The sequence below is a fragment of the Convolutriloba macropyga genome, chromosome 14 (assembly GCF_964194025.1).
Source record: "Convolutriloba macropyga chromosome 14, txConMacr16.3, whole genome shotgun sequence".
Lineage (NCBI taxonomy): Eukaryota > Metazoa > Xenacoelomorpha > Acoela > Convolutidae > Convolutriloba > Convolutriloba macropyga.
Window position 1 is genome coordinate 17,515,585 of NC_134481.1, and position 14,252 is coordinate 17,529,836.

At 35.7% G+C, this 14,252-nt stretch overlaps 2 protein-coding genes across 3 annotated transcripts in view; one reads left to right on the forward strand and one right to left on the reverse strand.

Moving 5' to 3' along the window:
* LOC142353108 (MAP kinase-activated protein kinase 2-like) overlaps window positions 1-14,252 on the forward strand; it is a 256,806-nt gene that overhangs the window by 105,839 nt on the left and 136,715 nt on the right. The window lies entirely within an intron of this gene.
* The window catches only part of LOC142353115 (sodium/hydrogen exchanger 9-like), a 62,020-nt gene that overhangs the window by 24,910 nt on the left and 22,858 nt on the right, over window positions 1-14,252 (reverse strand). Inside the window, exons 8-10 of the mRNA XM_075405323.1 lie at window positions 12,793-13,034; window positions 9,272-9,360; window positions 8,088-8,319 (exon numbers count right to left, since the gene is read on the reverse strand). Coding sequence (XP_075261438.1) covers window positions 8,088-8,319; window positions 9,272-9,360; window positions 12,793-13,034 — 563 coding nt within the window. The remainder of the gene's footprint in view (window positions 1-8,087; window positions 8,320-9,271; window positions 9,361-12,792; window positions 13,035-14,252) is intronic.

The window sequence follows — 14,252 nt, forward strand, 5'->3', positions numbered from 1 at the left end:
CCAATTTGACTTCAAAAATCATGAAAATGTGTGAACAGATCTTAAAAAAAAAACATAGCAGGAAGAATTCCCGACACGACTCGAAGTAGAAATTTGACTATTCTCACTGATCGAATGCATCACCAGCATATTATCAATCAACAAACAGTGTAACCAATTCACAAAGAAAAGACTGGAGAACTGGAAACTTCACAAAGGACCAAATCAAAAAAAATATTCTCTAAAAATCCAAACAAAATTCTCTACAAAAAGATAACATCCAGCTTCTCATCCATAACTCAAATAAATCAATTAGTTATATATTTGGTTAGATCAATCGCTCACCTAGTACTTGCGAAAAAACATTAAACAACAATCTAAAAAAAGACTAAGAAAAACTCTTTAACGAATTAGAGTTTTGTATAATTTGTTTAAATGAAAACTGCCCTGCTAAGCCTTCAAGTGCAAATTCATAGTATCAGCAACTACAAAAATGCGCCCTATTGAGAAAAAGTTGCCAGCAAAAATCATTAATTTCGAAAGAATAGGCAAAAAACTTAGAAAAAAAGACAAAAAGTGGACAAAATTTGCTCTGATTTACTCGATTTTCTTTAACAAAAACAACTCGAAACTAATATCAATCACAATGAGAGACATCCAAAAGAGCTACAGCAACTGACTTCTACTAGAAAACTCCTCAAATGCTATCAAAGTTTGAGGAAGAATAGAAAGGGTATTTAAAACCAAAATGAACAAAAAAACGAGAAAAAGTAAGGTGTTTTTTAAATATTACAAGAAAAAATAAAGCCAAATAAAGTTACTTTGAGCAAAGAGAGCAATGAAATGCTCGCTAAATAATGGTCAAGTCATAACAAGCGTAAAAAATTGTCTACGATTGAAAAAAAAACGAAAAAAAGCAAAAAATTAAAAAAGTGGTTAAAAAATTCTCTATTTTTCTGTCATTTTTCTTCAAAAAAAATGTTTTATACCAACAAAATTGTAATTAATTTGTATCCCTGATATTCCTTGAGTAACGAGCTTCTATGCAAATTGCACTTAAAGCAGTAAAACAAAACAAAAGGCCACAATACATTAAATTTCGTCGAAAAATCAGCAAAACTGATCAAAAACCTCCAAATTTGCATAAAACTCAAGTTAACTACTTGAAACCTTCAATTCCTATCAAAACAGCCCAAATCCAATACAATATTATAATCAAACCTCATAAACAAGATAAATTGCAAAAAAAAAACTGCTTTTAAAAGCCGCACGTGAACAAAAAAATTTCGCTCGCTAAGAGAAAATTTTTTCACACATCAATTTCTCGCTCTCTCAAAAACAGCGGTATGAACAAAAACCACTCTCTTTTCGCTCCGCTCTTCACTTTTGTTCAGCACCAAAATCACTCAAAATTTTTTCACGCGTTTCATTTCCCGCTTCAAAATTCACTCCAAAAATTGATTAAAAAAAGGACTTCTCCAATACTCCTCTTCGAGTCGTAAAAAAGACAGCGCCCCAATACAATTCAAATTCTTTGAATTGTAAAAAAATAGGAGCGCTATAATAGCCGGCTGAGAAGATGAGGGCGGCTATTAATAATCTAACGCGCAGTGACTTTAAAGCCCAGCTAGGAACGGCACACGCTTATACAGTTGGCAACTTTTCTACCACTAATTGATGTGAAAATGTCGCTCGGCTCGTGATCCAAAGAGGAATCCTGACAAAATCCAAAGAGAAAATATCGCAACCCCACTTACTGCATTCTGATTCAACGACGATGGTTGGGCGCAGTAACTAACGTATGGCGATAATTGGGGATGCCGAAACACACATATGATGCGCTTCTGAACGCTTCAATTCGCTTACGACTAACAGCTGGCAGACAATCCCAACTGCCCAAACCTCTGGATGTAGCGTTACACACCGACACGAGCTACCATATGCATAAAACCTAGGCTTATCAACTCAGCTGAATAACAGTCAGTGAGCAAAATCTGTCGAATGCACATGGCAACTGCTCCTGACGGATGTACTGAACAAAAATGAAACCAGCGTTGGCACAGATCATAAAATAGAAAGGGACTCTACACCTCGAACTCTGCGGCGAGCTGGAGAAAGCAAAATCACAACCAATGGTTTTCAGCTCGGCAGAGGTTTTTAGGTTACAAAACGATACAGCCCTCGTTAATTGTTTGTGCTAAGGGTGGAAAATGGCTCGGCTCACCGATGAGAGATAATAAGTTAGTAGATCTAAGCGAGAAACATATCAAAATGCGTCATTTTTCTTAGCCAATCAGAATATAATATTTAAAATACGCATGATATGCGTTCTGATATATGTAGAAAGCTCAGAAAAGGTACGTTAAACCTAATTTTAAGAATAAAAAGATCGAAAAATGTACGTTCAACCTAATTGTTGTGATGACTAGATGATAAAACACTATTATCGTCACTTTCGGTTCAGTACATCAAAGTGTGACATAAAAGCCACAAGAAAGTACTCTACTCTTTGGCATGAGGCTTTCAAAAAAAATTCACTAAAAGTTGCATCCCGACTTTTGAGTTACGTTTACCTTTTTATTTTTTCCCTTCAAAAGTCTTACATTCTTGAGGTTTAGCATTTTTATGTTGATCTTTCAAGTGCCTCTCTCCTTTACTGTAGACCCCTGAGTCTAAGCAAGGTTGATTTCTGAGGTTTTAAAAAACTTTAAAGAAAAATAGCTTTAACTAAAAACTGTTTTTCAATCGTTTGCGTGTTAATGCGAGTATTCACAAATTATTTTCCCCAATGATAATTGATTTGAAAAATAGAATCTTTGAACAAAGCCCACATTCAGGGTGCAAAATCTACCCCGAAAGAATTTCCACAAGAGGCACGGGGTCAAATAAAATTAGTTGCACATTTACAAAGATACCAGACAAAACCCTGCATTCACTGGCCATTACTTCTCTGCCGCTTGTTAGAGCTCAGTATCACTCAATCACATCTCGAGGTCTCAACATAACTGCCAAAACTAATTTTCCAATGGGTAAAAAAATTGTAGCGGATCAACAAAAAGCACCGCAGTTATCAAACAAGCAACAGTTTTAATCAAAATTCAAATACAAAAGAATGCAACGACGTCCTGAAAACAAACGGTCCAAACAGAAACAACGCAACAAACCCTGAGCCCCTCAAAAGTTTTAGTTTAAAGCAATACAAAGCAACTACCACACAAACACAGAATCCAACACAAAAAAACACTGATATGCAAAGAAATTTTCTGAATAATCAATAGAAATAAACCAAGTTGACAACAGCAATTGATTGCGCAAATCTTTAGCTAGAGATTCTGTCGCATTAGGAGCCCAAAAACTCAATAACGTTAGCAATTAGCCCAAGTAACCTGCTTCTTTTTATGTTATCAGGAAACAAATCCTCGCCCTACCTAGCTAACATGAAGCAATTCTTGAACAGTAAAAATTACGCTACCATATAGTGCTTGCAATAAACTGCAGTAGAGGTTTAATTATAATTTGGAGCGAAGAGTTCAAAACTAACGAACAAAAATTTTGATCAAGAGATTGCATAGCAATAACTTTTCCAGTACTAAACTTTGTTTACATCAATGCATATCTAAATCCAAACAATTACTTACAACTAAGGCATTCAAATTCAAGTCCCTCTAAAATCAAAGCTGGGCAATTGATAGTTTTGACCGGAGATTTTAATGATCTCAATCATGATATGATCTAAGAAACACTTCGATTTATATTAGAAGTGGAAACGACAGTATAAAGCGATACGTTTATCTGAAGGCAGCGATCAAAAAGCGCTCCCTCTAACAATTGAATTAGACATCCAAGACTTCGCCTGTAGCGCTAAGAGAACATCTTCTTTCTCAAGCATAAACTTTTTTAAGGATCAACTCAATGAGAGCGATATGAAAATACAGATGTAAGCTCTCACATAACATGCGTAGAACTAAGCAAAAAAGTGAAACAGAATGCGGGGAAATTTTGGTACTGACTCTTCCATACAAGAGATTTCTGAAGAGTTGATGTGTCACATACGCCACAGACAGTAGCAGCTAACAAATCTAGAGTGCTAGGCAAAGAATTGAGATCAACTTGACCAAAGAAAAGGAACTGAGAAAAAATTTAGCAAAAGAACTCAGATCATACAATTTTAAATCGTTTTAACGAAAGTGTCTCACATTAAAGAGCTCAAGAACAACAAACCACGACATAGTTTCGAACATTTAAAAAATTAAAATTACTACTCTGAACTTGGAAATGCCGGAAATCTCAAAACATGGTCAAAAGCTAGAAAGAGCACGAGTAGTATAACTTCATTGAAAGTCGGTTAAAATTTGACAAGTAATCAAGACGAGATCATCAGCACATCGGAAAACCATCTCAAAGAGCTGTAAAAAAGTGAGAAGGCAGCATCTTTACAAAGCTTGCTCGATCGAATGCAGGGACACGAAATTAGGAAATGGAGTAAATGAAAACGAAATGACAACTCGATACTGTGAAAGATTTCTGTGATCCAGCTCAACTAGAAACTAAAGCGCAATAAAAAAAGTGAAATTTTCTCATATAATTACTGTCCCTTTTATTAGACCGCGCGATAACACCCAGAATCAATGTTTATTAGAACGCGCGATAACACCCAGAATAAAAGTTGATTGCGCAATGTTTCACGCTGACAAATCACAATCAAATCTAATTGATCTCTTTAAAACTCAAATAGTAGTTGTAATCTATGGCAGCTTTATTTCTCGAGCTAAACCATTGAAAGCCAAGAAAGAAATAAGTTGAAACTTTTATTCTTCCTTAGTTCTCTTACTTTTCTCGACAAACAGATTCGGCCATAAAAAGTTTGGGAATGCAGAGCCTCATCAATACCCTTCTAATAGTTGGTCAGAAATCAAAGATCAGAAGCGAAGTTTTATAACAACCAGCTGTTATAGACGGAATCTCCTCAACGCATTACCTCAAAAACAATTTCACCATGTATTTGTCAGAATCTTTCGCTCAAATATCATCGAGAAGCGTTTAGCAAGTCTTATTAAATATTGTTCAACGTCAGAGTTCACTCGTTTCTGCAGATATTTGGAAAACAAACCAGCTCCTACCTGAACAAAAAATTGCTGTATCGCCTTGTATTCAACTGTCTGGTAGAATAACAAATGGCTAAAGAATTTCTCGGATTCACCAATTTGTAGTTTTTGTGAAAAGAAATTAGAACCTCTCAGCACTTAGTACTTGAATGCAGCAAATTAACTGCAGCGAGAAACATTTGACAATTGACAAAACGGTGTGACATCTTTCTTCACATGGGAGTCGAAACTCTTCAATTTACTGCAAATGTTTTAAATGGAGCATGGTAAAGAGCTCCACAGCAAAAAAAAACTAATTTGAATAAAACTTTTTATTTAATTTGTAAAAACTCTTTGCAATGTTTAATTGTCGATAGATAGCAGTGGTAAATATCTGCCTCTGAATTCATTAATTAAAAACCTAGTTTTGAGGAAATATAAACACGATATTTATATCAATAACGGTGGTTTTCGGCTTAATAATTTAAGGTTTTCTAAACAATATCTGAACCTAAAATGAACCAATATCTGGTGTCAACTTCAGACGAAAAACAGGTAAAACAGCATCAAAAACCTTGCCGTCTAAATCTCACTTGTTGATTTGAACGTTTCAATGCTTAAGCGAAAAAAAAACAGACTTAAAAAATGAATTGAAAATTATTGACTCAAAAATTTGTACTGTCAGTCCAAATGCTGATTTATGACAAAAACTTCTCAGAGACCTGTATTTTAATAGTTTTTGAAGTCTCTAATTTCAACGAGGCTCGAGACTAATGAGCACCATAAATCAACGAGCTATACAACCAGCTCAGATTTCTACACATGCAAAAAATTATCTGACTTAAACCGACTACAATAGATTTAGATATTTTTGTCTTGTGAAATTCATTTTCCCGGATTCCTCCGAAACTAAGGTTACTTAGAAAATTCACGCCCAAACATTTCTCAACAGCTCTACATTTTTCGTCGCATAAATGGAGACAGCTTCAATAATCGCCGTTGACGTTTCCAAATTTCTGATGTTAGAGAAAAAAAATTTGGAAAAAACTATTACATGTAAAATGCAAATATCAGATGCATAACTCGCTGAACTAACTCGCACAACATAATGGAACATTGGAAAAGGGACAAATATGTACCAGAAAACATGAGCATGTGTTGAAAGTTGTAGGGTATCTTGTGTGGATGCCTTCTGGCCAAGTTGATCAGGAACGTGAGAGGGTAAATATTGGCAGCTCTTCCTACCAGAATGGCGAGCAGGGCACCAGCAATGAAGACAAAGTTCCACTGGTGCTTGGGGAAGGAGAACACTGTTATGGTTCCACTGGTTTAGTTCCACTGGTTCCACACGCTTTAGTTCCACTGGTTCTAAAGCGAAATAAAAAAGTGAAATTTTCTCATATAATTACTGTCCCTTTTATTAGACCGCGCGATAACACCCAGAATCAATGTTTATTAGAACGCGCGATAACACCCAGAATAAAAGTTGATTGCGCAATGTTTCACGATGACAAATCACAATCAAATCTACTTGATCTCTTTAAAACTCAAATAGTAGTTGTAATCTATGGCAGCTTTATTTCTCGAGCTAAACCATTGAAAGCCAAGAAAGAAATAAGTTGAAACTTTTATTCTTCCTTAGTTCTCTTACTTTTCTCGACAAACAGATTCGGCCATAAAAAGTTTGGGAATGCAGAGCCTCATCAATACCCTTCTAATAGTTGGTCAGAAATCAAAGATCAGAAGCGAAGTTTTATAACAACCAGCTGTTATAGACGGAATCTCCTCCACGCATTACCTCAAAAACAATTTCACCATGTAATTGTCAGAATCCGAAGCGTTTAGCAAGTCTTATTAAATATTGTTCAACGTCAGAGTTCACTCGTTTCTGCAGATATTTGGAAAACAAACCAGCTCCTACCTGAACAAAAAATTGCTGTATCGCCTTGTATTCAACTGTCTGGTAGAATAACAAATGGCTAAAGAATTTCTCGGATTCACCAATTTGTAGTTTTTGTGAAAAGAAATTAGAACCTCTCAGCACTTAGTACTTGAATGCAGCAAATTAACTGCAGCGAGAAACATTTGACAATTGACAAAACGGTGTGACATCTTTCTTCACATGGGAGTCGAAACTCTTCAATTTACTGCAAATGTTTTAAATGGAGCATGGTAAAGAGCTCCACAGCAAAAAAAAACTAATTTGAATAAAACTTTTTATTTAATTTGTAAAAATTCTTTGCAATGTTTAATTGTCGATAGATAGCAGTGGTAAATATCTGCCTCTGAATTCATTAATTAAAAACCTAGTTTTGAGGAAATATAAACACGATATTTATATCAATAACGGTGGTTTTCGGCTTAATATTTTAAGGTTTTCTAAACAATATCTGAACCTAAAATGAACCAATATCTGGTGTCAACATCAGACGAAAAACAGGTAAAAAAGCATCAAAAACCTTGCCGTCTAAATCTCACTTGTTGATTTGAACGTTTCAATGCTTAAGCGAAAAAAAACAGACTTAAAAAATGAATTGAAAATAATTGACTCAAAAATTTGTACTGTCAGTCCAAATGCTGATTTATGACAAAAACTTCTCAGAGACCTGTATTTTAATAGTTTTTGAAGTCTCTAATTTCAACGAGGCTCGAGACTAATGAGCACCATAAATCAACGAGCTATACAACCAGCTCAGATTTCTACACATGCAAAAAAATATCTGACTTAAACCGACTACAATAGATTTAGCAATTTTTGTCTTGTGAAATTCATTTTCCCGGATTCCTCCGAAACTAAGGTTACTTAGAAAATTCACGCCCAAACATTTCTCAACAGCTCTACATTTTTCGTCGCATAAATGGAGACGGCTTCAATAATCGCCGTTGACGTTTCCAAATTTCTGATGTTAGAGAAAAAAAAATTTGGAAAAAACTATTACATGTAAAATGCAAATATCAGATGCATAACTCGCTGAACTAACTCGCACAACATAATGGAACATTGGAAAAGGGACAAATATGTACCAGAAAACATGAGCATGTGTTGAAAGTTGTAGGGTATCTTGTGTGGATGCCTTCTGGCCAAGTTGATCAGGAACGTGAGAGGGTAAATATTGGCAGCTCTTCCTACCAGAATGGCGAGCAGGGCACCAGCAATGAAGACAAAGTTCCACTGGTGCTTGGGGAAGGAGAACACTGTTATGCCCATGTAGAGGAAGATGAAGTTCTCAGACAGAAAAGAGAGAAATTCGAACAGCTGAAACAATATTGCGATTACAAACAAGACAGTTAAGATCACCATAGCACTTTGAAAACTTCATAGCAAGTGAAGTAAATACAAAAATCTCAACAGGGAAGAACTATTTCCTTCTTAAATTCAACACAGCTTTGGAGTTTGGCTGTTTACGATTTTGGAGAATTTCGCTCTTTAAATTAGCGTTGCAAGTAAATCTAGCTACAACTTGCTTGATTATTCATTCATTTTCACGTAAATACCTCTAAAAAATGAAAATTTGTTTAAATGTCAGCAAATATTTACAAGTATTCTCCAATGATTCCGATTAGTAGTACCAAAGTATTGACTTTTTGTTCAAACTTGTGAATTCCTTTTCGTACGTTATTAGAGGGCATAACTTGCATAGGAAGTGTAAATCACACAAGGGAGTGTATGTTTGTATTCGTTAACTTTTACACTATGAACCAGGGAATACTTTGACGACGTAGATTACTGAACATAACCGACTAACGTCGGGCGAATTGCTCTAAAACGACCGGCGAGCGGTTGGCTTCCTCAGTAGCTAGGCACGGTTTAGTGAGAATAGTTTTTGCTTAATTGAAGGGGCGTAAGTGAGCGCAGCCGGGGGGGGGGGTTCACTGGGGAGCTGATGGGGTGGCAACAGTGGGGGGGGGGGGGGGTCAATCTCTAAGAACCGCTCTTCGCACCATAAGTATAAGTCTCCAAAGCGGATTCTGTGAATCGCATACTTGAAGACTAGTGAGCTGAAAGGCTCTAAGAGCACTTAATGCCCACTGGGCGCTACCTGTTTATCCCGTTTTTGTCGACCAAAAGTCAAATACGTCAGACAAAAAATTGGTCAAGTAAAAAATTGCATAAAAAAAGACCGACAGGAGAAATACAATTGCTACAAACTTCGTTTGAGAGCAATTAAAAAGCTTTGAAAACAATCAATAATTCATCAAAAGCCGACCTGCTTTGTCTGTCGCCTCGACTCCAAAGACAGATTGTAGTATGTGTAGTGAGCTTGAGTCACACCACAGAACAACAGCGACACAATGCCTGCAGAAAAAGGAAAGATATTAAAAATTTTGGAGGGTAGATTTTAATATAATTGATAATTTTACACCTTTATAATGGTATGTATAAATTGAAATGAGTATTCATGGCTCTTATTAGCCTATATAGACTACTATCGGAGTAAAATCAAGCACTAGTTTGTCACACGTAATAAAAAGTTTGGGGGACAGGGAGGACGAAGTTCCGAAGTTTTCATAGATGTCAACTTTTAACTTAATTCGCCTGTTCTTATAAATGATCAGCTGCAGCTAGTGTGAAAACACCAGATTTATTTAATTAAATCAGAAAAATATCTTGGTCAATCTAACTTTTTCAAACAGTATTGCTCACTCTTAGGTCTAGAATTTTTATTTGCTCGCCTCATCTTGGTTTGAGCAATCGGAATTACCGAAATAATTGAAAAATGTGCTTTAAGAAGACTTTGAACCAAATATAACGTGATTTTCCTTCATGACTTAATATAATGCAAGAATTCAATGCCATTCTTGTACCGACCTCAGGTAACAAGCGAGAAACTGCCATTTTTGACCACCGAAAAACTGATCAAAAGAAGACATTAGTAGTAACATTCAAAACCACTTAGAGAGTACAATATTTCTGCAAAGGGTTTTTTGAATTTCGATCGCTTTCGCTGAGAGGATCCGAGACTTTAAAATTTAGCGTTTCCTTAGGAAACCAGAGTTTTTGGATAAAATGGATGATAATTTTACATTTCATTCAAAGATTTTTAAAATGGTTATTTTCAAATAGCTTGAACAAAAAGGTTGTGCACCGTTTTATACTTTTCTTTTCTAGAAGATTTAGAAAATTTTATTTTCTAATGCTTGTATTAATTTTGGCAGACGAAACAATCCGACTAATGTCGGATGAATCGCTTTCGAAAGACAGCCGGGGGCAATTTAACTACGATGAAGGTATCCAACATTTGAAGGCACAATGTAGACAGAAACACAAAATGCTTACTTCTTATGTAGGGCGCAATGCCGATTCTTACGTAACCACTGGTTCGGAAATGGATGAACTTTTCTCTCTAGTAAAACCGCGAGGCTAGCTGGGGCTCAGGTTATCTTAAGCTTATCTGAAAGAGCGGAAATGAGCAGAAAAAGGGGTGCATACAATTCAATCGAAATTGCATGGATGAAAGAACAAAAATAGATCTGAAGTGATCGTGACTTCATATGGTCGTACCAAAAATTTGACGTTTTTGAATTCAATAAACAAACCAAAGAGACATAAAATGATCTAGTAAGGGATTGGAAAAAACGTTCAGCAAAAACAACGGCTAAAAACTCGAAACAAAAGTGATAACACAAGTCAAATTGCCGCACGTGAACAAATCAATCAATAGAGAGAAAACGAATTGTTGTTCAAACGCCACTTTCACACTCCACTTCAAAATAAGAGTTATAAAAATTTACACCTTGAAACAACTCGCTTTCTCATTCTATTTTCTGGTTCCGCGTAACCAAAATAATCACTTAAATTTGACTTCAAACATCAAGAAAAGGTGTGAGCCGATTCCAAAACATAGCCGGAAGACTCCGAAATTGATTCTAGGTAAACTTTTTTTTACACATTAGCCAAGCACTAATTGATAAAACTTATTAATTATACCATTCAATTTGAAATAGCACAGGGAGGAAAAACATTATCAAGAAAAAGCAGAATATGAATAAAGTTTCTGTTTATGAAACGTTTTAGTTGCAACTCCAAAAGCATTGTTTATAATAGATTTTCTGATGAAAATTTGATTGTGTTCAGCAAAGGACTATGAATTTTTGGGATAGAGAAAACGCGAGCAGGAAAACAAAGGACAAAATACAAAAAAAAAAACGTTTAACTAGTTTGAAAAATTCTCTGGAAATTGCGAAGTCTCAAAGATGTTAAGCCTATCTTAGAAACCAGTTCCTGCCTATTCATTGAGCATAAGCAAAAAAAATTGTTGTGAAAATCGTAATTTATGTAAAACGAGAAAGTGATCAAAAGGTAAAGCGAATTGAAAAAACATAGCCGGACTAGTCCTGACATACAATTCAAAGAATTTTCAATGACTAAACAAAAGACTAGATCTACGACGGGTATAAGTGAATTGGGAAAACAATTTCCAAAAAAAAAATCAGAACAAAAAATAAAAAAAAACAGAAAATCAATGTTAAAATGCCGCAAGTGAACAAAAAATCACTAGCGAGAAAGGTAAGTTCAAACAAAAAAAAACTAGGCATAGAATTAACTATGACTGGATTTGAAAAACCATTTCGAAAAAAAAGCGATCCAAAAAATTTTTAAAAAAAAACAGTAAAAATCAAAGTGAAATTGCCGCATGTGAACAAAAAATCACTAGTCAGAAAGCTATTTTTTGTTCAAACACCGTTTTCTCACTCTACTTAAAAACTAGAGTGGAAAAAATTCACGCCGCAAAACCACTCGCTTTTTCACTCCACTTCCTGTTTCGGCGTGTCCAAAATCACAACTACAATTTGACTTCAAAAATTATGTAAATAAGTGAACAGATCTTGAAAAAAGACAGCTCCCCAATACAATTCGAAATCTTTGAATTGTAAAAAAGGAGTGCGCTTAACAAACAACCGTTGAAAAGCTGACGGTGGCTATTCAAAAGGTACTGCGAAAAAGCCACATCTGATCAAAAAAAATTGCTCGCTTAGCGAAAATTTTTTCAGGCCGATTTCCCCCCTCCCGAAAACGCAGAATGAGCAGAAATTAACTCATTAACTCTCTCTTCAACTCTGCTCTTCAATTCGTTCAGCCATTTGACCTGAACACTTGGTTTTAAACACGTGCGGCATAAACTTTTACATCCTGTTTCAAAAACACTCCAAAAACTATAGATAAAAAATATACTCCTCCATAAATACTCCTCTGCGAGTCGGAAAAAGACAGCGCCCCAATACAATTCGAATTCTTTGAAATGTAATAAACCAAGAGAAGGCAATTAATAGCCCCAGCCAGCGCTTTGCGGCCATTAGAAACATGACAGAGAAAATTCGTTCAAGTTACCCAAATGGGCTATGTTCAGACAAAAGCTCCACCTCTAAATTGGTGTGTATAATTGAGCATTATACAAAAGCAAATAAATGGCAGCGTTTTTTATCTGGATATCATAACTCTTTTCGCAACAATAGCAAGGAGCAATCATGCGCAGAACTTTTGAGTGCTCGGGTCCAACAACCTATACATCCGGGTTAAGACCAAGATGTTTCAAATTTTGCTCATCACCTCTGTCGATTTGATTGCCTTAACCAAGCGTGTTTAGAGTACCCTTGAATGTCAAGCTACCATTGCTGTTCCGTATGCATAAACGTGCGACTCGTGTAAGAAATACTCTTGTAAGAACTTATATATGGGATCTTTATCTTACTGCTTCCATCTTACTGCTCCCATTAAAAGTTCCCATACCTGTAAACCCGACGCTTTCTGCGATTAGGTATGCACAGTGGGACAGAATAAGGAACAGACTAGTTTCGATCATCGGGTGTTGGTGAAGACTACGAGCAAACTTGGTAAGGAGAGCCGTGATCACCCCAATCAACACCCCAAGTGCCCATGAGCCTACGAAGATTGTTATGAAGCTTCCCAGAGCATTGAATGCGTCTGTTGCCGAGAAGGCTGTGTGCTTTGTAACCTCTTCGTTGACCGACCTATGAACAAACAAATATCAACAGTCGAGAAAATACGGGTATAAGGAACTGTTTTCTCTTATTAAAACTCTTTTATAAGTCTTACTTCGAATAACTTCAAGAATCCCATATTCCAATGATTTCCATAAGCCATATCGAGGGTATATAGATGTAGAAAGTAATTTTATTGGAGTAACATCTACGCGCAAGTTTTCAGAACCAATGAAAGTTTTCCTCAAAAGGGTCGTCACCTTAATACATCAGTTCATAATAAGTCTAACCCAACTACAAAATCAAAACATTAACTCATTTCATGCAGACAAGAGAAAACAGTTTATTAGAACAATACTGGACTAAAACGATCATTCAAAATAGTGCATCAAGTTTAAATTTAGTCATGAAAACATTCTAACAGTAGCTCAAATGATCATGCGATTTGTGAAAACAGTTTCTGACATCAAAATGATGTCACCCAGCAGATTTTCACATTTAAAACAAAACATGTACTCTTCCCCATACCGTTTTTGTTTACACCAATCCGCAATTTGTGGAAACAGAAACAACGCAATGACCATTGCCGTCAAAATGCGCAGTAAGTAAGCTTGAAAGAGCTTTTTCAACCACAGAATTGCTGGGGAGAAATCTTTAGAGCTATTTTTTCCATTCATGCATGCATGTTTAAAAAATAAACTAAGACTCTATAGCTGCTATACAAGAGTATTATTCAATGGGAGCCATCCAACATCTAGTACACAACTGAAATCAAACTGAGAGATAGATAAATACATGTATTATTCATCAACATAGCTATATTTATCGCAATTCCTGTTGCAAATTTTCCAGCAAATGTAATTAGTTTTTGCAGAAAAAAATCTCAAAACCTCAACATGAGAGATTAATGTGTGAGAAATGAGACACCTGACAATAAGTACAGTAAATCGTAATAGACAACTAATTAGTTTGTAATATCTTCTAATAGTGAAGTGGTGGTAGCGGTGGAAATCGTATTTGTTATTTTACAGATGGTTGCCTGTGTGGCATTATAACCAGTGCCAAAATACCCGATATGATTTACCTTTCAAATTTTGCTCTATGAAAAACGGGTGCACGCAAATATTGAGGAAGTAACAGTCATGTTTAAAAAAAACAAAGAAAAAAGAGTATGAGCTTTTCTCTTAAAGCTTACATTCAATTTAAAAATTCTGAAAAAGTAGAGATTGGCGTGCATTTTTGCTCATG